Source organism: Protopterus annectens, chromosome 2.part1, assembly GCF_019279795.1.
Source record: "Protopterus annectens isolate FY-2018-M chromosome 2.part1, PAN1.0, whole genome shotgun sequence".
Classification (NCBI taxonomy): Eukaryota; Metazoa; Chordata; order Ceratodontiformes; family Protopteridae; genus Protopterus; species Protopterus annectens.
This window is the reverse complement of record NC_056729.1, coordinates 1,445,500,560-1,445,528,226: the sequence shown is the minus strand read 5'-3', so window position 1 is coordinate 1,445,528,226 and position 27,667 is coordinate 1,445,500,560. Positions and strand designations below refer to the sequence as shown.

Here is a 27,667-nt window from a genome sequence, read left to right as displayed (position 1 = left end):
AATCAGATGAAATGGAAACCTGATCTGAAGATTCATATTCTGTCTCTTGCCTAGGTCTTTTATCAGGAGGGGGATGGGAACCCGTGATCAAAATAATTAAGTCTTCGGCCATTTTGAGCATCTGTTTTTTGGGCATGGAGGCCTGTCCATGAGGCTGTTTGTTGTACTTGTTTCTTTGTCTTTAAAGGTGCTTTACTCTTTGAAGCTGAAGTTGTTTTAATGTATAATTGAGTAAGTCTGAAAAAACCCTCAGAAGCCAATGCCTGCTCAGCGGCTCCAGACCCATCTGAGGGAATAGTCTCCGAAGGTCCAATACTCTGAGCTTCCAGCGGCCTAGTCGACTCCACGTGGGAGTCGGTAGCGGCCTGCGGGTCTAAAGTAGCGGGCATCAGGGGCTGCGAAGGCGCCTCACTGAGAACTGGCGAACCGGCGACTGGCTTAGAAGAAGCCTCGTCGTCGGTTTTGGACCTCAAATGCCTGTCCTTTTCTTTTTCTTTGCGTTTCTTGCAAATTCCAGTAGTCGGAAGGCTATCTGACGACATCATATAATTAAATCTTCTGCCAAAATAGTGTAATGCAAAATTGTACCAATGCTTAATAGTGCGTTGGTTAAATCTAGCACAAAACCGACAACTAGTAACGTCGTAGTCAGGGCCTCGGCAAGGAATACAGTAAGAATGAAAGTCCTTATGAGGTATTTGCTTCCCACAAGAAATACAATTATTAACTTTTTCTGACATCGGTCTGGAGCAAGAAACAAGTTTCCCCAACGGTGTACTTAGCTTTTAATTAAGACTTCGGATCTGAAACTCGAACACGAAAATCTCAGGAGTCGGCCGACCGGCACTTGCGAACTGCTTATGCTTCAGGCACCTTGCGGCAAGAAAGACTGAAGAAAATGGCATCGGCTGCATCTTTTGTACCCCTGGCACAGTGACGTCAGGGAAGAGGTGACAGCAACCGACGCCGGACCAAGACTTTGGAATTCAGGCTGACTGAGGGTAGCCTGCCAGCAGGATAACCCAAGTGTAATGATGCAACAGTAAAACACGAAGAACATCAACACTTTTAACATGAAAGTTCAAGATAGAGTGAGTGAGTGAGTGATAAATATGCAGTTTAGTAGAAAGTAAGATGGGAGATGAGCAGTTTAGATTTAGCTCAGGATGTAGCACAACTGACCCTATGTTTACAGCGAGACAGGAGAAGGAGGAAAGAATCCAACTTGGCATTCCTAGACATGAAGAAAGCAGATGATAAAATTCCACAAAATCTCGTTTGGAAAGTAATGCAAAATAATGCAACACTAGAAACACTAGTAGAATTTTATGTTGTGCTTTCATGCCCCTGCTGCTATTGACCATCAGACACCCCCCCCCCACAGACTACTAGCCTATTTGGTTCCTTTACCAGAATACAGCTAACCCGGGGGGGGGGGGTCATCCACACAGTAAAAGAAGTGGTTCAGATTTTTCATTTTATCCCCAGTACTAACTCTGTACACATTCAGCAAAGTGTCAGGGAAGGACATTTGATGGGCTGAGAGCAGAGAATGTCCCCTCACTTCAGTAGGGGCCAATCTCTTCAAGCATCCCCGCCGCTCACCTTTTAGCAGTACATTAGCTTCCTCAACTAAGGACAACCATAAGGCACTCTTTAGTTACATCCATAACCTAAAAAGATAGGCTCAGATTTGTGCCGAACTGGTAGTTAATAATACCACATATACCGATCCTGTGGACATTGGCAACCTGTTAGTTGACAGGTTCTGTGAAAACTTCACTCCTCTTTCCCTGCCACACTTACCCCAAGACATCCAAAACACCTGTCCTCTACCCCATATCTCTAAAGAGCAGGTCGTGAATGCCCTCTCTAAGGTCAAAAACACAGCATCCATGGGGCATGATAACATCTCAGGCTGTGTCCTACATGGGCTCAAACAAGAATTAGCAATGCCATTGAGTACACTTTTCAATCATAGTCTAAGCACTGGCTTCATCATAGCTGAATGGAAAAAGGCCACCATTATCCCCTTGTACAAAGGTGGTGCTTCCACTGACTCCAAGAAACTACAGACCTATTAGCCTGACTAGACTTATCTGCAAGACCATATTAAGAATCATCATTGACCTTATCAACAAATACATTGGTAACCTCCAAACACTTGACCCTACTCAATTTGGATTTGTCAAAGGGAAATCTTGCCTGTTTAACCTGGTGGACTTCTTTGAGAAAGTCACTAAGGCCCTTGATGAGGGGAAATCTGTGCATACAGCCTAACTAGACTTAGCCAAGATTTTTGACGCTATCCCCCACTAAGGCATAACTGACAAACTCACCCAGCTAGGTTTATCAACCAGTATACAATTAAATGGGTTGCTAATTGGCTCACTGATAGAACCCATACAGTCAGAATAGGGGAATCCACCTCCAACAGCAGACCTGTAACCAGTGGTGTTCCACAGGGATCAGTCCTGGGACCTCTACTGCTTGGAATCTATTTCGCTGAAGTGCAAGCTTAAACTAAAGGTCTGTGGCTGACCCAGTTTGCTGATGACTAGAAACTTGAAGCAGTCATCGAATCTCCAAACTATGTCAACCTCCTACAAGAGGGTCTTACACAAGCAAATGACTGGTGCCAAAGTCATGGCCTTAAACTTAATGCAAAAAAATGTATTAACATCCCTTTTGGTAAGAGTGATGTTTCTGCTAACTACCACATCAATAACACCACCCTAAGTACACATTCAGTGGTGAGTGACCTGGGCACACAAGATGACAGCAACCTTACCTTTGATTACCATGTCTCCACAGTGGTAAGAAGGGCATTCTACACTGCTCATCTCATAAGGGCATTGCCTCCAGAAAAAAAAAAATTATAATCTCACAGTACTCTTCCCTCATCAAGCCAATAATTGAGTACAATGCCCCTTCTGGTATGTACCTTTCCAAGCACCTGCAGCAATTGGAGAGATTGCAAAGGTTCCTCACAAGGAAAATTTAAGGTCTTTAGCATCTTTCCTATGAGGATTGTCTGAAATCACTTCAGCTTCATTCTGTTTCATACAGACTACTCAAAAACAATCTAAGGCAATCTATGATCCTGCATTATTGGAAATGCTGCACATCCGTAAGTCAAATGGTTCATGAGTTACTCACTCTAACAGCCTTAACCTGGTATGCAACATCAATAGAACCTGTTGGAGGGGCAGATTCGTCTCCCAGAGGTTGTCACACCTTTGGAACAGAATCTCGCTTCATGTCAAGCACAGCACCTCATTGACCCTCTTCAAACGCAATCTGGATGAAAAGACTAAGGATATGACGTCGGTCATGCGCATTTGTACCCTGACGTCCTGATGTCAGTCTAATGCGCCTTGACCGACGTCAGCCTTATACTTTGATATTCGGGCCGACCGAGGACAGCGGACTACCCAAGTGTAAGGACTGCAGCAATGTGAGATGAAGAACATCCATAAATTCACCCCAGGGGTCCCACCTATGTCCCTCTTGGACATGGATGATAAGTGCTGATTGTGGAGATAAGGATAAAACGTGGCTAGGCTTGTAAGAGCCCTAGGGTCTGTAGCCTAGTAATCTCCTATGATCCTATGTGGTCCCTTTGGTTACCACCAGCAAGACTGCACTATTCTATGTGCCTCTAAGTGTAACTCCCCACCCCTCATGAGAGGGTCTCCCCTTCCCTGCTTGGCTCTTTCAGTGTTGTGACTGCAAAATAAATCCTTCCATCAGCTCTGAGCTTAACCCTGTTCCTACTTGTGGTGAACAACTTCAGCAAATAAGTTAGAACAAATGAATCAAAACTTACTATATACAGAGAAGATGGCACTACAAGCAGAAAGTGAATAGATGCGTCAGTAAATGATGCGGAATAGAAATGCAAAAAATAAACGCACATGGGATAAAACAGAGTAGAGACAAAAAAATTGTCATGGCAGCAAATGGGGAAATCAAACGAAGATGAAAAATGAGAGACAGAGGAAAACAGTGGAACATGGTCAAAAGCTCCATGTTTCTGAGAGGTGTGGTTTTCTTATTTGTAATGGTGAGGGACAGGCTGACAGATGAGATCAGACAGGAGTCCCCGTGGACTATGATATTTGCAGATGGAGGAGACCCTGGAGAGGTGGAGATATGCTCTAGAGAGAAGAGGAATGAAGGTCAGCAGGACTAAGACAGAATATATGTGTGTGAATGAGAGGGAGGATAGAGGAACGGTGAAGATGCAGGGAGTGGAGGTGGCAAAGGTGGATGAGTTTAAATACTTGGGATCAACACTTCAGAGTAATGGTGAGTGTGGAGGAGAGGTGAAGAAGAGAGTACAGGCAGGATGGAGTAGGTGGAGAAGAGTGTCAGGAGTGATTTGTGACAGACGAGTACCATTAAGAGTGAAAGGGAAGATCTACAAGAGGGTAGTGAGACCAGCTATGTTATACGGGTTCGAGACAGTGGCACTGACAAAAAGGCAAGAGTCAGAGCTTGACGGGGCAGAGCTGAAGATGTTAAGATTTGCACTGGGTGTGACGAGGATGGACAGGATTAGGAATAAGTATATTAGAGGGTCAGTCCAGGTTGGAAGGTTTGGAGACAAAGCCAGAGAGGCAATATTATGTTGGTTTGGACATGTGCTGAGGAGGGATGCAGAGTATATTGGGAAAAAGATGCTAAGGATGAAGCTGCCAGGTAACAGGAAAACAGGAAGGCCTAAGATAAGGTTTATGGATGTGGTGAGAGAGGACATACAGGTGGTTGGTGTGACAGAGCAAGATGCAGAGGACAGGAAGAAATGGAAACAGTTGATCTGCTGTGGCGACCCTGACGGGAGCAGCCGAAAGATGAAGTGGTTTTCAGAGAAGGGAAGTAAAAATGGTGAAGTGAAAGCTAGAATCAGATATGCCACAGCCAAATGGCACAAAGTATCAGGTGTAGTGTATGACATAAGAGTGTCAAACAACGTAAACAGTAAGGTGTACAAAAGATGGGTGTGACTTCTGTAAGGAAGAGAAGCCTGGGCAGTGAAGGCAAAGTAATTAAGGAAGCTTGAGGTGATGGAAATGAAGTGCCAGAGACAGGCAAGTAGGATTAATATTATGGAAAAGATTTAAAAAAAAAAAAAAATGAAGACATGGGACATCACAGAAGTAGCCAATGTAGTCCCAACTATAGAAAAGGTCAAAGAGAACAGTCTGGGGTCTGGGCAAATGCACAGGAAACTTGAAAAAACAGATGAGACTCGCCACAGCCGAAGTATAAAAAATCCTTTAATCACTGCAGTAAAAGTAAGCGCTTTCACATCCAAATGACACTTCTTCACACTATAACAACTACAAAAAAGCACATCCATTTAAATAGCACTGCCTATAAAATCCATTGAACCCATTTATCAATTAACTAAATTAATCAAGCATTTAAAGACATACATACATAAATGCTAATGAGTAAAATAAAAATTCATCTGTCATTCATATACATTTGAGCAATAATGTGCTGCTGTATAGGTCTTAATAAAATAATAAAACCAATACACAAAACATGATCACAACATTAATATAAAGTCATAAGCAAAAACATTCAAAATCAGTGTAAATAGGGGCATGCTGCTGAAGACAATAATAAAGTGCCTGTTCTATCTGTTAGACAAGGTATGTTTCCTTGCAGAGGCTGCAATCAATGCTCATATATGTCTTGTAATAATTACTTTAAGCATCCTGCCACAGGATATGAATATAAATTTAAGTTCTATGCTGATTGCAAATCTAGGGATTTAGTCTATCTTGCAGTTTGCCAGACATGTCAGTCCTTTTACATAGGTAAAACTAACAGAAGTCTCCGCGAACATGTTAGGGAGCATATTTATGCTATTAATAGAGAGGATGACCACAATGCACTGGCTAGGCATATATTAGATGTAGGGACATTACATAAGTTTAAATTCAATGTGTTAGAGTTAATAAGCAAAACAGATAGACTAGGGGACATTAGGAACCATACAGAAGAGAGTGAAAATAGATGGATCCTAAAACTTCAGAGTCACGGGGGCATGGATTAAATGAAAAGGTGACTCTGAAGCCATTCCTAGCAGCACGCCCCTATTTACACTGATTTTGAATGTTTTTGCTTATGAGTTTAAATTAATGTTGTGATCATGTTTTGTGCATTGGTTTTATTATTTTATTAAGACCTATACAGCAGCACATTACTGCTCAAATGTATATGAATGGCAGATGAATTTTTATTTTATTCATTAGCATTTATGTATGTAGGTCTTTAAATGCTTGATTAGTTTAGTTAATTGATAAATGGGTTCAATGGATTTTATAGGCAGTGCTATTTAAATGGATGTGTTTTTTTGTAGTTATAGTCTGAAGAAGCGTCATTTGGACGTGAAAGCGCTTACTTTCACTGCAGTGATTAAAGGATTTTTTATACTTCTGCTGTGGCGAGTCTCATCTGTATATTTAAGTCTACTTGGTTTTTGTTCTGAAGAGATTCCTTATCCAAGACTGTTTGGTGGTTTTATAAATGCACAGGAAAGCAGAAGATAATCTGGTAAAGAAGAAATGGGAAAGGCATGAAGATGGCATAAGAAGACAAGGATGTCCAGCCAGGAGATGGATAGAATGTATGAGAGAAAACTTGCAATAGTTTTGACTGCCCAAGAAGACTGAACAGTGTCTCTGAATTGACAGATGTGGCGACAGTTGACATGACACCATGTTGAAAATGTGAAAAGGGGGGAGCTGATGGTGATGACTATAGCATTAAAATATGCACATTATGGCATACTTGGAGCATTGCCTTCTGATAGCTAAATTTACAGCTACATGACACTTGTATTTTGGAATACATATTTTCCATTAGCTCTCTTGGATTTTCTATTAAGCCTTAATATTCAGCAAGTGGCAAGGAACTGAAAAATGGGATGCAATGTAAAATGTATTTCTTGAAATAAGTAGCATTCATGGTAAGTTGGTAACATCCTTTCTTCCAGAAGTTAAAAGTAAGCTCAATAACCAATGGCATTTACACAACTGCAGCATACCACATTTGACTTCAATGTACTGTAGTGTAGCATGCATTTTGGAGCAATGTTTATGCAGATATACTTATTACTATCCAACAAATAGTATATGGAGAAATGTGAATATAAATGCACTTATTAGCATTCATCCAGTAGTGGTACAATGGTAGCGTTGTTGCCTCACAGCAAGAGGTTCTCCTGCTCGATTCTCAGCTGGAGTGCCTTCTGTGTGGAGTCTGAATGTCCTTCCCTCGGTCGAGTGGCGTTCGAAAGACATGCGTAAATGGGCATGCCTTCATTGAAGGTTGGGCGTTGGGTTGGCAACTCGGCACCATAAAAAATCTACTGCCGATCATTAGCGGACCGGAGTTCCGCTGTGGTGGCCCCTAACCGGGAAAAGCCGAAAAGACAAAGAAAGCATTCATCCAGTAGTGGTGCTGGTTCTTCACACTCTCAGCAGTTCTTTTATTCATTTTCACACTGTCTTGCAAAACCAACATGCAATGCCTATACAAGAATACCTCACACACATAGGCACAAGCACAATAACATTCACAGGCGTTGCATGCTATTACCCTGCCTCCAAACTTTAATTTCTCATATTATGCTTCTGGAACATGCTCTGGTATAAATGTAGCTTCCCAAATAAGGAGTGCAGATCCACACAGTTCTTTAAACAAATGTTTTTTAACAGACATACCTGATGGTACTGGATGAGCCTAAGCAGCATCGATACCACAACTTCTTTCTGGGTTTCCAGTTCTTTTCCTGCATCAGCTTTGTTTGCCCCCCGCAGAACAAATAAATCATGAACTATTGGCTGGAGAGCTGGAATAGCTAATAACAAAGATGACACAATTTAGTATTTCTTCTGAGTTCAGTATAGTAATTAATATCACATTTTCACATCACCAGGTATCCTTCATGTCCTTATTTTAAGAAACTGGTTTGACAAAATTTAACTTCATCAAATTATACTGCATATTTGGAAGATTGAGTTCAACAAAATCCTCTCTGATCATTTAACTAATATGGAAAATTGCTACAGTTAGCTGAACCTATATAGTGAAAAGTAAGCTTTGTATGTTCAAGGCCATAGGTTCATTGACAAATATTAGTTTATCAGTCTGCAGGCTATTACAAGCCAAGCCAATAACCAGAGGTCAGAATTAAATTCTATCTGTAAGGTTAAGACCTTAACCATTATGCCAACCTTCCCCCAAGATGAAAAACTGTCCTAAAATAGATATTAACTTTACAACAAATTACTGAGAAGAAAAAGAGGCATTCTTGACATTTCGGCAGATCTATGACAGGACCCTCTTTGGGCATACCTTCTCCCTATTCACAACATTACAGGTTTTCTGTAAAATCCTGCTTTGGGCCAGCTGTGTTTACATTCCAACACATATACCATGCTGTAACACAGTGGATATACAAGCCTGAGCATATCTGGACACCCCCCCCCCCCAGTTTGCCTGTATTCTACTTGCAGGCATCTTTCTTCAAAACCAGAAAAAAAAATAAGATATGATACTTCCATTATTAAACACAGTAAGAGAGTAAATTTACTTCACCTAGAGAGACTGTAAACACTATGACTTCTGGAGAACACTTATCCAAGAGGAGGGTACTTTGAATCCTTCATGGATGATCCATTTGTACAACTGATATGACAATAACCAACGTTGACTGAATAAAACTTTGGATATTTCTGCTGGCTTGTTCATTTCAACTACCACAGGGGGGTTTCTTCACAGTAATAAAGCACCTGATGGATCTAAAACTGAGACACTCCTGGGTCCTGGAATGGGATGAGTAATGACTGCACAAACACAGAGGTGATGGCTGCCAGAGAAGCTATTTTCTGTCAGTATCTCTTTGCTTGCAGGATCAAATACTGAATGCACAAGTCAGACAGCTGTGAAATTCAGTTGCCAAGTAGGAGAGGAGTTTTACAAAGAAGAACACAGATGAGCACTCCTTTAAAGAACTACAACAGTGAGGTTGGCACATGTGTACCTTTCACCATGGAATAAATGAAGCCCAAATCAAACAAGCGTCTGACAGAAGTCACAACCAGCAAGAGAAACAGTGGGTACTGCACTATTGAAACCAAGAAATGTTTCCATTTAGAGGCTAGGCCTGCAAAATGGAAGGCTTTCCTAGCTGTATCAATAACTACAGAGACTCCGACCAAAATGGGAAATCAGCAGATAAAGGGCTCTTCATCAGGACACAGACTCTGAGGTGCAATCAGCAGTTGTTGCCTCAGCTTTGCAGGACATCCTTGGCTTGAACAGAGACAGTTTCCTGTACTACCAGGGACCTCTGTGCCTCAAAAATATCCTTCTAGGCAACTGGGGGTGGGGGTGGGGGGGCAAGGCTAAGTTTTGTACTTTTTTTTTTTTTCCAAAAAATCTGTAATGAGATATACTCAGTGGAAATGGATACTGAAATCCCCCATGCTATACCCTTTTGCGCCAAGAAGGAGAGATGACTGTTTTATCATGAGTGGCAAAAATTGTAATCTGTGGAGTACCTTAATTCCAGAAGACCCTGTTGAGGCATGAGCTATGGATTTGTAGCTTCAGAAGAAGCCTGCTGGAGTAGTTTAGACTGTTGAGGCATGAGCTATGGATTTGTAGCTTCAGAAGAAGCCTGCTGGAGTAGTTTAGACCATCTGCAAGTTTATTCACTTCTCTAGGGCTAAGAAGACAGAATGATGCCAGTGCCTCACAGTAAAGCTGATACTACACAGTGCCCCCCATACATTTTCAGGTACAACACAATGCAATGGTTGTCGGACCAGATGAGAAGCCCTATAAGCAGATATTTTTACAAGGTCCTGAGGCTCAGAAATGCTAGTCTTTATGCTCAACAGCTGATGAAGCTTGCCTAAGTGAGGAGAGGGACCTAGAAAAAGACCTTCTAAAGCCTGATGGAAACTGCCCAGCACACTATGGCCTTGTGATAGCACAGAGGTGGAAAGGGTGGGTCAGAGTATGGCAGTTTGCAGCTGCTGGCTCACTAATCCAGTTGGGAGAAAGGCAGCTCTGGCTCACCTCTTGGGAGACACAGGGTGAGCATTGGGTAGTGTACCGAAGGGAAATTAGCCTGTCGAGCACACACTGCAAATGCTAAATAAGTCAAGTGATAACACATACACTTCCCCATTGAGGCAGGGCAGCTATGGTGGAGCTCAAGAAGCTAATGCTAACTCTTCTCGGCACCCACAATGTGCTCTGAAATTACTCATGTATTGGTAGTACATCTAAGTATGACTGCAAATTATTTTACTACTGTTGGAAATGTTTAAGTATCTTTCTTCCATAATGCATTCATTTCTGCTTGCAAATCCTGGTATTTTACAACTCTGTGCCTCTCTGTACTTAAGACACTGTAATCACTTAGTGTAGTAATTTCAATGATCAATGCTACTTTTGCCTTTTTTCATTGACTGCTATATCTGTTTTTCTTGTATCTATTTTTCAACTGTTGGCATTGGGTGATCCAATATTATATAAACTTTATCATTCTCTACAATGTTTAGTGGTTCATGTTCTCCAATCCTTCTTAGCTACTTCTATATTATACTGTTTGCACAAACCCCAGTGCAAAAGTCTTGCCACATTACTGTGTCTTTCAGTATACAAGCCTTCTGACATGAATGTATCAGCAGCAAGATGTTGGACTATTTCCGTTTTTCTTTTTTCTTTCTTTTCTTTCTAAGAAAACCTGTAATTGTCTGTTTCTATCACATGTTCAACTGACTCTAAACAATATATAGAGTACACTATCTTGGGCTGCTATTACTAGCTTTTCATCTTTTGGTTTCAGTTCACTTCATCTTAACCAATCATGCATCAAAGCTTGGCCTACAATAGGTTGATCCAGAACTCTGCACTTGCTACTATATTTACTGCAGTATGTGAAGCTACATGTGGAAAAATGAACAGAACTGACGGCAATGGTCCAAGAGTTGGGGTACCTATCCTTTAGTAAGCTAAGGGACTTTACAACTAAGTGTAGGTTACCAAATAATGTGTTCTTAAACCAAGGTCTCTGAGAAGGGTTCAAGGTGAGCAACTCTAACCTTCCTGGTATCAAGTTGCTCTAAGAGAGAGACCTTTTTTTAAACACCTTTATTGAACTATTACTTGCAACATAGGCAAATTTACATTTATGTAAACCAATCAAATTGCACTATCAAGTTCAGGTTTACAAATATTATACTTTACATATATTGCTACACATCATATAACCTAAGCAACATTACATAAATTATTCAATTCTTGCCCCCGATTTTTAAACAAGAAACATCTTTATTAAACTATCACATACGACACAGGCAATCACACATTTATATAAATAAAAACAATCCACACTGACACAATCCTAGTTGCAAGGACTTTACATCACAAAACATACTAACACACTCCCAGTTGCAAGTTTAATACGGACTGATAATCTACCCAATCATTTTCAGTCAAACATTACATAGCTCATTTAAGTCCTGCATTCTTTGAAATCTCATTCCTTCCCTGTATGTATTGTTCCCACAATTCCCATTTTTTTCTATGCAGTTTGTTCCTACCCGTTTCTAAAGATCTCAATTCTACTTATGTAAGTCTGTTACTAAGTTCACTCCTTCTAGTACAGTTGCTTTAGATTTTGATTTCTATTTTCTAGTAATTCCTTTTTTGGCAGCCATCATAATTAGGAACAATGGTTCTAAGGCCTTACCATGTTTAGGCAATTCCAAATCTGTACCACAACTCAGAAAAATCATCTCCCTCATCAAACCAATCTGCCCACCCAGCACCTCCGACAGTTCATTCATAGAGAATCTTTAAGGTTCGCCAACTCACAGCATTCCCAGAAAATATGGTCCCAATTACCTCTTTCTTCCCAGTCACACCGCCAACATTTGCTGTCTACCTGAGGAATAATTCTGTGGCGTCTACTTTGGGTATAAAAATATCTATGCAAACATTTCCAAGCAAAAATCCTATCTTCTATATTTTGTTGCATATTTGGGAGACATACATATAGCCTCCCATTTCTTCTTTATGAATTGCTTATTCAGTCTATCTTCCTAAATCCTTTCTAACCTCCTCTGATTGATTCTTATAGCTACCATGCAATATTTTACATGCTCTACTAATTATTCCTTCTTTAATGACAGCTGCTGTTCTAGATTCTAGTAAAAACTCCACCAGTGTTGGTCTTTTGTTTAGGACTCCCCCTATTTCTTTCTCTTTGCCTGTACTCTGATATCAATTCTTGAAAGGGAAGGCAATTTCTAACCTGCAGTCCAAATAAATTCTTAAGTGTCTTCCCATTATATCATCTTTCCATCTCTAGTTATTTGCTCCAAATACCTTGGTTCCTTTGCCAGTTTTCTCCAGTAAATTCCAGCCCCCTCTTGCCTATTGTCTGTATCCCTAATTGCAGTCATCCATATCGGCAGAATTGCCTTTCACCATTCCCATGTTGGCTTAGTTCTTAGGATACTTTCTGCTACTTTACAGATGTAATATTCTGTATGATTATTGTTATTCTCCTTAAAGGCCTGCATCCAAAATCCAAGTTTCTCCTTGTTTCTTGAGCCCCCCCGCCTGATCAACATCCCTTTCCACTTTGAATTATAGTTATCTGCTTGTGTTATGTATAGTAGTCTCAACTGTGCAGCTCTGAAATACCCCTTCTAATTGGGTAATCCCAAACCGCCCTGTTCTAGTGGAAGAATCAGCTTATCCCACTTGACTCTTGCAGTCTACCCCTTTCAAATGAAGTCCATCAACTCTTTATTAATTGCTAACCACAACTTCTCCTCTAGTTGATAAAAATATGCCTGACCTGTGTATAAGACTAATAGGATTAAAACATGTTAACTGCTTCTATCTTACTATCCATATCCATATAACAAAGCTTCCATTTTTTCAGTTTTTGTATTATCTTTTGTTTAGTCTCTTCCCACATATCCTTAGCTGCCACATCAGAATAATTTTTAATCCATACTCCTAAATACTTCATTTTATCATGTCCCTATCTTCTTCTACTTCTTTCGGCTTTTCCCGGTTAGGGGACGCCACAGCGGATCACCTGTCCGCTCATGATTGGCAGTGGAGTTTTACGGTGTCGAGTTGCCAGCCCGACACCCAACCTTCCACAGAAGGCACACACATGCACACACTCACACCTAGGGCCAATTTAGAGTGTCCAATCCACCTACAGCATACCTTTTGGGATGTGGGAGGAAACCGGAGCACCCGGAGGAAACCCACGCGACCACAGGGAGGACATGCAGACTCCGCACAGAAGACACCCCAGCCGAGGATCGAACCAGAGAACCTCTTGCTGTGAGGCAGCAACGCTAACCACTGCACCACCGTGGCTGCCCATATTTTATCATGTCCCTATAAATATGGATAGTGCTGAACCAATTCATAGGTAAAATTTACCATTACTGCCTTTGTTTTAGCTTAATTAATTTTGTATCCCGAAAAGATATGAAACTGTCTCAAAATGTTCCACAACACTGTAATGTATCCTTCTGGTTTTGTCAGGTGTAAAATATCATCATCTGCAAACAGAGCCAGCTTTTCTTGACTACCATACCAATTATATCCTTGAATTTATGAATCCCTTATTTTCTTTGCCAATAGTTCTAAATATAATCCAAATAACAAATGGGAAAGGGGACACCCCTGCCTGGTTCCTCTGCTCAAGCAGAAATTATCAGAGAGAACCCAATCCACTTTAATTTTGGGCTCTGATCCATCATATATCCTCCTAATCAACCTTATATTTTTTTTTCAGGAAATGCAAATGCTTCCATTGCCCTGCTCAAAGTCCCACCTTACTCTGTCAAATGCTTCCTCTGCATCAAGACCCACCAACAACAATGCTATTTTCTTACATTCTGCTTCCCCCTTGATCATCAGTGTTGTGTTAATGTTGTCAAATATTTGGCACCCCTCCACAAAACCACACTGATCCATATCTATTGATTTTGGCATTATTTCTGTCATTCTTTTATCCATTATATTCATGAACACTTTATAATCATGGTTTAGTATTGAAATAGGCCTGTATGAAGCTGGATCTGATGGATCTTTACCCTCTTTAGGTATTACAGCTACCAGTGCTTTCTTCCAGGATGTTGGTACTTCTCCTCCTCTTAAAATATTGTTAAACAAAACCTTCCAGATCTTTATCAGTTTTTTTCCCCTCCTAGATTCCAAACTTCCACAGGAATACCATTTATTCATGGGGAGTTTCCTGTAGCTTGCTTATACATGACAATTTTTATCTCATCTCCTCTAATCCTAACCATTAGTAATTCAGCCTCATTTGCCTCTAACCTTGGCATATTTAATTCTTCCATAAACATTTCCATATGCATCTTTTCTTGATTTTCATATTTCTCTGTTTTATACAGACTGTCATAGAATTTCTGAAATATTTCTAACACCTCTATTAGAGGTCTTGTTACCTTTATCGTTATAGGCACCCTAAGCTTGGCGACAGCCCTTTCTACTTTCTGTAGAAAGTTTTTGTGCTCTAGTGTTATTATCAAAAACATCAATCTTTAAACTTGTGTATATTATTAAGGAAATCCCTTATTTTCTGCTTAGCATTCTGCAGTTGATCCTCTTCTTGTTCTGTGAGATTCCCCCCTATTCTGCAATACTTGAACATTTGCCAGTCCCTCTAAATAATTCTCGTTACTTCTAAACCATAGCTCCCTTTCTTTTATTTCCACCCAGTTTTTAAACTCCACCTTAATTTTATCCCACTCCCTAACTATATTTTCAGAAGTAATTTTTATCCTCTAGAATAGCTCCTGAATAATCTCCACTACACATTCCTTAAATTCCTCTCTTTTCAACAGACAGGTGGGAAAGCACCAGCGTCTCATTTTTATTTCATTACCATATTTTTATTTGAGTTACTATTGGCACATGATCTGAAATAGTTACTGGGTGCGTATCAAGACCTTTAATTAAATCCACATGTTCCTGTGAAATGTAAATTCTGTCTAGCCTAGCCCAGTTTTTATATTTTGGCGAACATGTAAATTCACTCCGAACTCCTATTACTGAAATCACATCTTCCATGCCATATATTTTCATAAATTTCTTCAAAAAGCTACCCTCCTTTGTTATACTTTTCCTTCTGGGCCCCCCCAGACACATCTTCACTGCTGCAAATCAAATTCCAGTCCCCAACTATAAGTAATATTCCTTGCTGAAAACTGATTATTTCTCCAAGAATTTTCTTAAGCTCCATTATAGCAGTTTTATGTGGAATACAAATACATGCCTGTGGAAGAATACAAATACATGCCAGTGTAATCCCCCTCCCTTGCCAGTAGCCCCTTAGCACTACAAATCTGCCATTCTCTTCTTTTTTTATCTTCTTCGATCACTATTGGAGCTCCTCTTGCAATTAATATAAGTACTCATATTTTCCTTTCTCTCAGATATTTCTCTGACTAACCATCCTGAAAACCTTTATAGGTTCATAGGTTGATACTAGGCTATCTGCCCTAGGGCATTTATAAGCCTAGCCAGAGTGTGTTTGGCTTTCGCCACCCTTTCAGATTAGTTGACTGTGCCTCTGTACAGTAGGTCACAGAAGGTAGCCCTTTTAAGGTTAGTTTACTGTACCTCTGTCAAGCAGGGACACAGAAGAGATCCCAGGGGTAAACTTATGATCTCCTATCCACTCGTCAAGATTTCTCTTGAAGACGGTCAGGGAGGGGCTCTGCCTAACATGGACTGGGATTTGTTCGAGTGAGGTGAGCCTCTGGGATATGAATCTGTCCCTCCAGCATGTCCTATTTATTTCTGTGCTGAGGTTCAAGTCCCTGGAGCGTGTAGCTCTAAGGGATTTGGATTTCCTGAGGTGAAGCATGTCCATTAATTCTGGGTTGGACGTGGCTTTATACGTCAGACACAAATCGCCTCTGAGTAGGCGGTACACAACTGAGTAGAGCTGGAGTTTCTTTAGCCGAACTGCATAGGGCATCTGTTTGAGCCCCTTGATCCTCTTGGTGAGATACTTTTGGGATCTTTCCAGTTCCTGCAGGTGTCGGGTAAGGTACATCCCAAACGGGGCATTGTACTCAATTATGGGCCTGATAAGTGATGAGTAGAGGGGCACAATGACCTCTCTTGATCAGATGTGAACCCTTTCATGATAAGGTGGGCTATACAGAAGGTCTTTCTAACCACTTTGGCAACGTGATTGTCAAAGGAGAGATTGCTATCTACTTGGGTCCCCAAGTCCCTAATTACTTCTTCCGTACTTAATGGATTACCACCTATGTGGTAATTTGTGGGCACTTTGTTTTTCCCAAAGGGGATGACTATGCACTCTTTGGCTTTTAGCTTTAGGCCATGGCTCTGGCACCAGTTATCCGTCTCTGTGAGACCCTTTTGGAGGATGCTTGTGTCAGCCGGAGAGTCGATTACGGCACCCAGTTTGCAGTCATCTGCAAACTTTGTCAGCCATAGTCCACCCGTGTTAGCCTGTACCTCGGAGAAATATATACCGAGCAAGAGAGGTCCCAGGACTGAGCCTTGTAGGATGCCACTTGTAACTAGTTTAGAGTCTGACAAGGCACCTGTTATTCTGACCATGTGGGTTCTATCCCTGAGCCAGTTTGCAACCCATCTTGTGACATAGGGGTTGATATTTAAGCTGGTGAGCTTATTTATGATGCTCGAGTGGGGTATTGTGTCGAAGGCTTTTGCGAAGTCCAGGTAGGCTGTGTGGACTACCTTCCCTTCATCTATGGCTTTGGTAACTGTTTCAAAGAAGTCGACCAGGTTCAAGAGGCAAGATCTGCCCTTAACAAACCCGATTGGGTAGGATCCAGTGTCTGGAGGTTCCCAATGTCTTTGTTTATGATTTCCATGATGATACGCTCCCATAGCTTTGCAGACTAGGCTAGTCAGGCTTATAGGGCGATAGTTTCCGGGGTCTGTTGTGGCATCACCTTTGTGGAGTGGGACCACTGTTGCTGTACGCCATTCCTTGGGTACATATCCTGTAGTAAGGCTGAGATTGAACAGTGACTTTATATGAGGGTTTAGTTCTTCTTGGAGCTCGTGTAAGACACAGCCCGGGACACTGTCTGGTCCCATTGATGCTGTGTCTTTTGCTTTGGAGAAGGCAGCTCTCACCTGTGCATCTGTGATCTCAGGAAGGGCTACACTCTGTTGGGATTGACATTTGCGCTTTTGGGGGGGGGGGGAGTTTGCATTGAACCTTTCTGCCAGGATGTTGGCAACGTCTGTGGGTTGCGCTTTTGGGGGGGAAGAGGGAGAGAAGTTTGCACTGAACCTTTCTGCCAGGATGTTGGCAATGTCTGTGGGTTCAGTGTATTTTTTGTCATTTTGCACTAACTCAGAGCATATCTGGATGTTGCCTCCCAGGTTTCTGACATAACTAAAGAAGGCCTTGTGATTATCTTTAGTGTCTTGTGCAATTTTTCTTTTGAAGCTGGCCTTAGATGATTTTATGAGGGATTGTAGTTTCTTGCTAGTACTGATCAGTGATGCCTTCCCTTTTTGGGATTTTGCTCTGTCATGTAGTAGCTTTCTCCTTCTGTTGTATAGCTTATTTATGGCCGGGGTCCACCAGATAGGTCTCCTGCCTTTGGAGGAGTGAGTCTTGGTTTTATTTGGGATAGCATGCTCCATGCATTCCTGTAGGTGTCCATAGAATGCTTTTGTACAGGATTCTGCATTGTGGGCCATATTTTCCACTGGCCCGGGGGCTTTGAAGGATTCCACCTCAGTTTTGAGAAGTGTGAAGTTTGCTTTTGAGAAGTTCTTCACCGTGGTTTCCTTGGCTAGGGGTGGGGACGGAATATGGATGTCCAGTGAGATTTGTTTATGGTCTGATCTTACCAATGAGGGGTATACCTCTGGTGTGGAACATAGAGACCCCACGTTGGTGATGACCAGATCCAATATGTTTTCCCCTCTTGTGGGAGTGGTGACCAGTTGTTCCATAGCATTTGAGTTTATATATTCTAGGAACCGTTGGGCGAGGGTGTTTGGGCTTGAGTAGTTTTCCAAATTGATGTTTGGGTAGTTGAAGTCACCCAATATAATAGTGTTTGGAGAGACCTTCATATTCTCCAGTGTTCTCAGGAAAGCCAAGTGAGGTTCCTGTGTTTGGGAGGGTGGTCTGTAGCAGGCTACAAACTGAAAGGCAGTTTTGCCCACTGTTAGTTGCACATGGATGGTCTCAGATGCTTCGTGCAGTGCCACTAACCTGGAGGTGTGGGTATCTTTGATAAATATGGATACTCCCCCTTCTTTTGTGGTTCGGTCCGAGTTTTGGGGCCGGAAAGCATGGTATGAAGTATAACCTGTTAGTGCTGGGGTGCTCTCGGGAGCCTTGAACTAGATTTCTGTTACTGCACAGATATCGATATTCTCCATACTGAGGAAAGTCTCCAGTGCGTGCATCTTGAGGTTTAGACTTCTGGCAATGAGCAGCATTACCCTTAGTTTTTTTTTCTTTGTGTTGTCTATGGGGGTGGGTTTGTCTTTTGAGCCTTGCCTAAAAAAGGCACTATGGGGGAGGCAAGAGCCTTTGCCAGTATTCGAAAACCCAAGGGTGACAGGTGCAAGCCGTCCCTAGCGAAGCAACGTGGCTTGTCGAGCATGTCATCCCAGGCTGACAGACACTGGATCCCCTTTGAATGACACCAATACTTTAGCCAACTGTTAAAATTGGTCATTTTGTCTTTATACTGTGGCATCATTCTTGGTGAGGGTAAGATGCTACTCAAGGTCAGGGTCATACCGGCCTGGGCTACATGATCAAAGAGCTCATCTACGTCTTTTTTCATGTAGTCCAGGGAGGTACGTCTCAGGTCATTCACACCAGCATGAACAATGATGGAGTCATATTTGTACTTGCTTTGGAGTGACCTGAGTGCTTGTGTTATGTGGCAGATCCTGGCACCCGACAGGCAGCTTACAGTGACCTTCTCTTTGTTCAGCCTGGTGAGTGGGACATCAGTGTGTCTGACAATAGAGTCACCTATTACAAGTGTATTAGGTGTGTTGTTTAGGCTTAAGGGCTGTGACTGTGTGGCACACTGACTTTGTGAGCTATGTGTTATGTGGATATTGTTTCGTGGTAGGTGTTGCTTGGATATCTGCTTTGGAGGTCTCTGCTGCTTAGCCAGATTTTTATTTAGAGCCTCCGAGTATGTTTTTGTGTGTTTATGTGTTTGGTTTGCTGATGTGATAGGTCTATGTGAGACTGGATTTGTGGTGTGTGTGGTTACCTTCTCCTCCTGACAGGCTGTGCCAGTACTGGGTTGAGAGAGCTTAGCCTCCAGTTTGGCTATATAGTTGCATCTCTCACATATATTTGAGCTTGTTGGGAGGAGGAGAAGGTGATCTGTATACATAAGGCAGTTGCAACATTGCCTCAAGATTCCCAGATTCACCAGCTGGACTGGAGAGTAAACCCAAAACTGACCTTTGGACATGCCTGAATAATATAGGGAACTACTTATTGACTGATCAGAAAGAACCAATAGGGAAATTAACATGTTCAGTTCTTTCCAAGTGTCTCTCCCGTAACATTGCTATTTGCACTCTACATTTTTAATATAATTTACTGTTTCTTCTTTTTTGTAATTATCTGTGAGACCATTGACATTTAAAGACATTACAGAAAGCATCATTGTATTAAAAAGTTATTATTCCCGCCTTTAATGTATAACACCTTTTTGTTAAATGTCTAGTTCCAGTTTTTGTGTTACATGCACACACTTGCTTGGCAGGTGAACTTTTACATAGTTGTTTCTTAGTCATATCCATTTGATCCTATGTCACATCCTACAAAACTTTTTGTTTCACTTGAAGACCTCAAATGAAAAAAAATAATAATGCACCCCTAAAACCTATTAATTTAATACTAACATACAAAACTATACACATCTTCAAATACTGAAGTTTTACCCTGCTAACAGGAACAAATGTCCCAAACTGACAGCCACACACACACACACACACACACACACACACACACACACACACACACACACACACACACACTTGAGTTAATCTAAAAGAATTGTAATCCATGCTAAGACACATGGCACAGCCTGTGCTTATACCACGTACTAACTGGTTTTGTCTTATCTTTATAACGCACCCAGCTGGGAAATGCCCTGAATGCTTTCAGAGAACATTAACTCCTAAGAAGTTTCTCTTTTCTTTTTCCCCAGCTAATCACTCTCCACCAGGCTGTAAACAATTTGTCATTATCAGTTTGTCTCCATGGAGACTTGAGAACCAGACAGTCAATTTCTCATTATTGTATTGTTTCCATTGAGACCTGAGGGCCAGACACAGCACTGCTACTAAGCATACATTCATTTGCTAGAAAGAAATCCTCATAATATTCAATATCCTTTTCATTTACTTGCTTTTTCTTAAAACTTGTTAATAATTTAATCTAAGGTCCTTAATCTAATTTCTCCATGCAAGAATGACAAAAAAGCGCATTAATTTTTCTTTTATGTTCTTTTCAGTGCTTTTTTTTTTAAATGTTACAATACAGTGCCTACACAAGGGTGAAAGAAAGGGAAAAAAGAACAGCAACTATTTACAATCCCCATTACACTTAAAAATAACTGAGAAAACTGGACTTAATAGCATCTTCTTTCACACAATCCATCCACCTCTTTGTTGGACATCCTTCTTTCCTCTTACCTTCTTCCTGTCTGTCGCAAATCATCTTCACCAGATTGCCTTCTGCTTTTCTGCACTTGTCTGAACCACCGTAATCTGCGCCCTTTGATATTTTCTGTGATTGCAGCTACTTTGGCTTCTGCTCTTATGTCCTTATTTCTTCGTCTGCACCACAGTGTGCATCCTACCACCCTTCTCAGGCACTTAATTTTCATCACCTCTAGCTTTTTCATCTGCTCTGCCTTTACTGTCCAAGTTTCTGTGCAATACAGTAGTACTGGTTGCACCACTGTCTTGTACACCTTACTTTTCAGCTTCTTTGGCATTCTTGTCAGACTACACCTGAGACATTATGACAGTTGCCTGCAGCCACTCTGATTCTAGCTGTGACCTCTTCATTCAGACTTCACTTCTCCTCAACCACCCCTTCCAGATACTTGAAGCTACTTATCTGTTCCACTATCTTCCCTTCTATCTCAATTCTCAGCTTCTTACATCCACAATTTGCTGCCATTACCACTGTCGTATCTGTGCCTAGTTTCATTCCATGTGCCTTCCTGTTTTGCATCCCATTCCCCTATCCCTTGCTGAAGTTCTTGCTCAGAGTCTGCCTGTAATGCCACATCGTCTGCATAAAGTAAATCTGTTGATTTGACCCCTCCAACCTGTTTGCTAATGTAGTCCATCACCAGTATGAACAGCACTGGGCTCAGAGCTGAACCCTGGTGTACATCAACTCTCACTGTGAACCCCTTTGAGTGGCCAAACACTATTCGCACTTGAGTTATTGGGTCCTTGTACACAGACTGCACTAATTCTACCGATGTTTCTGGGACTTCGAACCTCTGCAGTACTGCCCAAATCAGCTTTCTTGGGACATTGTCATATGCCTTTTCCGAGTCTAGGAAAGCCCAGTTGGACTCTTTCCTCATCTCTAGCTTCTTCTCAACTATTTGTCTTACTGCAAACATTGGGTTAGCTGTGCTGCATCCTGATATGAACCCGAACTGCTCATCTCCCATCTTACATTCTGCTACTCTGCGTAACTGTTTATCAATCATCCTCTCCAGAACTTTCATGCAATGTGATAGGAGTTTGATGCCTCTGTACTGCCCACAGTGGTGATGTCCTCTTTGTTCTTGTACACTGGCACGAGTATGCTTATTCTCCATTCATCTGGAATACACCTTTCTCTCCACACTATTATAAGTACCCTCAGCAGCCATTTCTCTCCCATCCCACCCAGCATCTTTATCATATGTGCGCTGACGTCATCTAATCCTGCTGACTTTATTTTCCTTAGTGTTATTCTTACTTCTTCTAGGGTGGGCTCCTCCTCTTCTCTCATCCCTGGCTGTTTCTGGGGCAATACAGCTTCTGTGGGGTTTTCTTCATTCAGAAGCTGCTGGAAATACTCCGTCCATTTGCCTTTGATGTCCTGTGTACTAATGAGCAGGTTTGTTTTTGCCATCCCTTATGAAGGATGTCTAACTATCTTCTTTATCTTTTTGTCTGCCTTGCAACCTGATAAAGTTTCTCTGTACCACCTACTGAGTCACTTTCCAGAAGTTGGTAGAGTGCCTCCAATGTCCTATTCTTTGCTAGTGCAACTCCTTTCTTTGCTTCTTTGTTAGCCAACCAGTATTCCTTCCTAGCCTAGTCAGTCTTTTCTATCTCCCATTTTCTTCCTGCACTCCTTTCTTTTGATCACTTCATGGACTTCTGCATTCCACCACCAGCTTTCCTTATGTAACTTATTTCCATACTTGGCTCAGCCATATATCTGTTCTGTAGTCCTAACACATGCTGTTTTGAGGCACTGCCATTGTTCTGCAATGCCACCTATTTCCTCCTCTTCTTGGGGTACTACAGTCCTGAGTAATCCCCTTGAACTGTTGTACTTTCTCCCCAACTTCCAGGTCTTCAGCCTGGTCTCTGTTGACCTTAGAGCCTTCTCTGTCAACTGCTTACAGCTGATTGATGCTGTGGGCCAACTGTTCCACTGGGGAGGACTTTGTAGTCATGGATTCTACCCCAGTGCAAAATTAGTACTATTAAGAAAAAAAATGTTGTTACTTACAAATTAACTTTCTCACCTCTCTTCCCCTCCCCAAACCATTTTTCTGAACATTAATGACATGAAGTAGGGCACATACTTCATAGTCCCCCACAGGGCCAACAAATTCTGAAAAAGTCCAATATTTCCAGATTTTCTGTCATATTTCACAAATATAATTACTGCACTGTAATCCCACATTACGTTACTGATTTTTATTGCTGATCATCTACTCCAACCCTATCGCATCACCAGACCGCTAAGATCCAGCAACAAAAATAACTTGCAGATAACTAAAGCCAATAACTCTGCTGGTGAAGCACTATTCTCTTGCACCATAGCCAAATTATGGAACTCCCTCCCACCCACAATTACCTCCGTACCATCATTCACCCACTTCAAAACTTTACTAAAAGCGCACTTAAAAACATGCTGGCTATGCCCTTGGAACTCCCACTCTAATATCACCCACCCCATCCAACCACTACCTTTCTTTCCACTCCACTAACTACCTTGATTATAGCAAGCGCAGATGCTCATAAGCCTAGTACTTATACAGCAGGAACTTCTTATTTTAACATTTGTTAATGTCTGTTATGTACTTTACAGATAAAGATTCTAGTTGTCTACTGATGTACTGTGGTCTTCATCTGTAAATATGTTGTAAGTAATTGCTATGTAAATTGTTAATCACTATGTAATCCAATGTAACTACTGTCTGTTTATTTTAACTGTGGAGCTTTTCTCCCCAGGCCTCCGCTGAAAATGGATCTACGTCCAGTCGGACACTCCCGGTCAACAAATACAAATAAATAAATAAAAATAAATAAATAAATCATCTCCACCTCCCAAATTATGCCTCTGCTTCATTTCCAATGTATTCTCAATTCTTCTAGTCAACTCTCGCAGTCCCCTTCCTTCGCTCCAAAATTTTCTATTGAAACAGTGGAAAAGATTTCACAGGTACAGTCTCTCTGTGGTCTTTATTAACAGAAGAACAAAAAGCAGAATCTTCTTCTGTTTCATATGTCAATTTTTGTTGGACTAACGTTTGTATTGCCTCCTTAGTGTGTACTTCATCAAAAAATGATTTTGTCTCTCCAGGGAAAAATACCTTGAAGGCAGCTGGGTACATCAGTTTGAATCACACACCTACGTCTCAACATTCCCTGAATAGTGGAATGAATTTACTCCTCATCCACCTGGTGTATGAGTAATCATTCTCCACAAAAACTCTGCTATCTCCCACTTTTGGTATTTTGTCCTTCTGACACAGTTTTGTCAGAACCAGCTCCTTCTGCTGGTAGGATTGCATCTTTATTATTAAAGTTCTAGGTTGCTTTCTCATAGCCAGATTTGGAGCATACACATGATGTGCCCTTTCAACTAACAACTCCTGCTGTGAAATACCACTTCAGTTGCTTATTTGTGTGTTCATAAAATTAATGTAGTCTGTTCTTGCTAGCTTCTCTGGTATGGCTGAAAATCTCAGGTTTTCCCTACGTGCTCTGCCCTCTAATTCTATTATTTTTTTTAAACATCTCTGCCTGAGCAGTCTCATATTCTGCCAGCTTTTTCTTCATTTTAACCTCTGATTTTTGCAGCTTTACCACCTCATCTGAATATCTGTTTAAAGCTTCTTCCATTTTTCTAGCCTTTAGTTGTTTGTGTTGGTATACTCCTTCAGTGTTTCATTTATTTTAACCAGGTATGTGTGCAGATGTCTTGCATCTTCCTGTATGTTACTGGAAGTCATGTCTTGTGGTTGCACTGCTTTTTGCTGAACAGAAATTTCCTCAGTCAGTGTTTCTTCTTCACTTTTTGTAGCTGATTTTTTCCAGGTGCTCTGCATTTTTTTTCCTGGCATCCAGGCAGTACACTTACTAGCCAGTTACTGAAATTTAAACAAAAACATTTACTATCCTTCTCTGAGTTTCTGTTTTCACACTGGGAGAGCTAGAGTTAAGCTGTTACTCAATGTGCAGCTATATTGGAAGTCCCTAAGAAAGAGGTCTTTTGGGGGTTGTACCAATATTTTCTGTGGAAAAAAAAACAAACAAACCACATACATGTCACATTCTGTACTGTTATAGCTACCTGTACATGCTTTAGTAAGTTAGCCTGTTCAGGCTACCATCACAATATGATCTGTTCCCTAGATGCACTGCCATCACTGTGAGATATAAATACCTAATAGATACTAACGGCTATAAAATGTATGCTACTGGTCAACAGTATTCTCATGGTCTAAGCACTGTTTTGTACAGTACTAACTGAAAATGCAATACGCAAGTTAGTGAGGGTGCTAATGAAACATGCGCTACCCATGGTAGTGAGGTAAATGGATAACAGACTGTAACTTGTCTGATGTTTTCATTAAAGCTCATGTCTATATTGTATTACTGTACCATATGTTCTACATTGGTAATGTCCATAAAACCATAACTTCAGCATATTCTGCTTTAAGTTGTTGCGAGTGTAATCAGCTTCTATAAGCTATTCTTTTCAATGCATAGTTGTGAGAGTGCATGTTATGTAATTAACAGTCAGCACTTTATTTCTAGGAAAAGAAAGGTGCCAATAATCTCACAATAAAACTAAAAAAAAAACAGGAAGCTATATATATATCTATATATATATCTATATATATATATATATATATATATATATATATATATATATATTTTTTTTTTTTTTTTTTTAAATAATTAGCTCAGTGGTATTTTTGCAATGCATTTAATGTTACAAGTGCTTGCATTTTAGATGCACAAGCAGGACTTTTTAGGACACTGACAGACGAACAGGAATAAACAGAAAAAGGCAGCTGGCACTGAAGCTACAATGCAGGTGGGTAAGTTGTCTGTACAACCGACACTATTAACAAGGTAATATCACTGTAAGATATGTTGCAGTAAGATATACTCCAGCTATGAATGTACTATGATAGACTAAAAGGCTCTTATCAAAATACCTAGCATTGGTTGGAATACACCACAAATATTCCAAATGGATTGTGAATATTCCACCATACTCCATTCACATTTACTACAATCCACACTGACAGGACTTGTCAAGTCCTATATGAAGACCTAAGAAGCATACAATTCACAACACTATAGCTATCATAATCATCAGATTAACTGTAGAAACATTTCATAAAGGCTAGCTAACCTCTTAGTACTTCATTGAAGCAAGAACGTCTTTAGTTAAAATGTACATATTTTTGGAATTCTACAGCAGTTCAGGTACTGACAAACACTATTTACGAGAAACGGGAATAACACTTTTAGCACTTTGGATATAACTGGTGCATTTACATACATGACAGTAATGGCATCACACTTTGACTCACTGATTACCCTGAAGACACTAAGAGAGAGGAAACAGCAGCTGTAACAGTCATAAGTTTGCACCTGTATTTTACCATATATCTACGAGTAGGTGGGGTGGGGTGGCAATGTACAATAACCTTTACTGACAACTTTGAGCAAGATGTTTGCCTACCTCACACACCATTTCTATTTTTTTTTCTAAATTCATAGATTCATAATTATATACTTGGCTAATGACCACTAGGGCCTTTATAAGCCTAGCACTGCAATTCAACCCAAATGTGCCCCTACATATCATGGGCATTTATTAGAAGAGGGCATGACAGGATGTGTCTAGTGGTTATATGGGGATATATGAACTTGGGTATTACTGTTTAAATACTTTCTTTGCCCAAGCCACCTTTGTCTGACATAGTTATCTGACATAAACAAATGTGACCAGATTCAACTCCCTGCCTATTATACCACATAGTTTACAGAGCTGTATAATGACTGCATCTGCCATAAGACACAGCTCACTAGTACCCAATGAGCACATGCAGTATTCAAAGAAAGTTGGCCAGTGGCAGTCAGTGAAATTAAATACCGCTTAGCACAAGAATTCTGGACAAAGCCAGAATTAATGCTAGGGCAAGGGGCCTAAATTCAGGGACATATTTTAAATGTTGTTCTTAGAAAGTTGATAGAATAAAAAGTTTTTTTTTTCATCACCATTTATTTTTCTGAAGCATCAAATGGTGGAAATTGAAAAAGGGCAATTGTGAGGTGGAGTTCAGGGAAGAGTTAAGAAAGGCACTGGATGGCAGTGAAGAGTTACTGAATAGCTGGGTATCTACAGCAGAGATGGTAAGGGAGACAGCTAGAAAGGTGCTTGGTGTGACATCTGGAGACAGGAAGGAGGACAAGGAGACCTGGTGGTGGAATGAGGAAGTACAAGAGAGAATACAGAAAAAGAGGTTGGCGAAGAAGAAGTGGGATTGTCAGAGAGATGAAGAAAGTAGACAGGAGTATAAGGAGATGAGGTGCATGGCAAAGAGAGAGGTGGTGAAGGCTAAGGATAAGGCATATGAAGAGTTGTATGAAAGGTTGGACACTGAAGAGGGAGAAAAGGACCTGCACCGATTGGCTAGACAGAGAGACCGAGCTAGTAAAGATGTGCAGCAGGTAAGGGTGATAAAGGATAATGAGGGAAACATACTCACAAGCGAGGAGACTGTGTTGAGCAGATGGAAATAGTACTTTGAGGGGCTGATGAATGAAGAGAATGAGAGGGAGAGAAGGTTGGATGATGTGTGGATAGTGAATCATGAAGTGCAGTGGATTAGCAAGGAGGAAGTAAGGATAGCTATGAAGAGGATGAAGAATGGAAAGGCTGGTGGTCCAGATGACATACCTGTGGAAGCAGGGAGGTGTTTAGGTGAAATGGCAGTGGAGTTTTTAACTAGATTGTTTAATGAAATCTTGTTAAGTGAGAGGATGCCTGAGGAATGGAGAA

At 41.0% G+C, this 27,667-nt stretch overlaps 1 protein-coding gene across 4 annotated transcripts in view; it reads right to left on the bottom strand.

Moving 5' to 3' along the window:
- Window positions 1–27,667, bottom strand: part of HTT (huntingtin) — a 4,811,037-nt gene that overhangs the window by 2,186,180 nt on the left and 2,597,190 nt on the right. For all 4 annotated transcript variants that reach the window (XM_044062924.1, XM_044062926.1, XM_044062925.1 and 1 more), the window contains one exon: window positions 7,743–7,879. In XM_044062924.1, coding sequence (XP_043918859.1) covers window positions 7,743–7,879 — 137 coding nt within the window. The remainder of the gene's footprint in view (window positions 1–7,742; window positions 7,880–27,667) is intronic.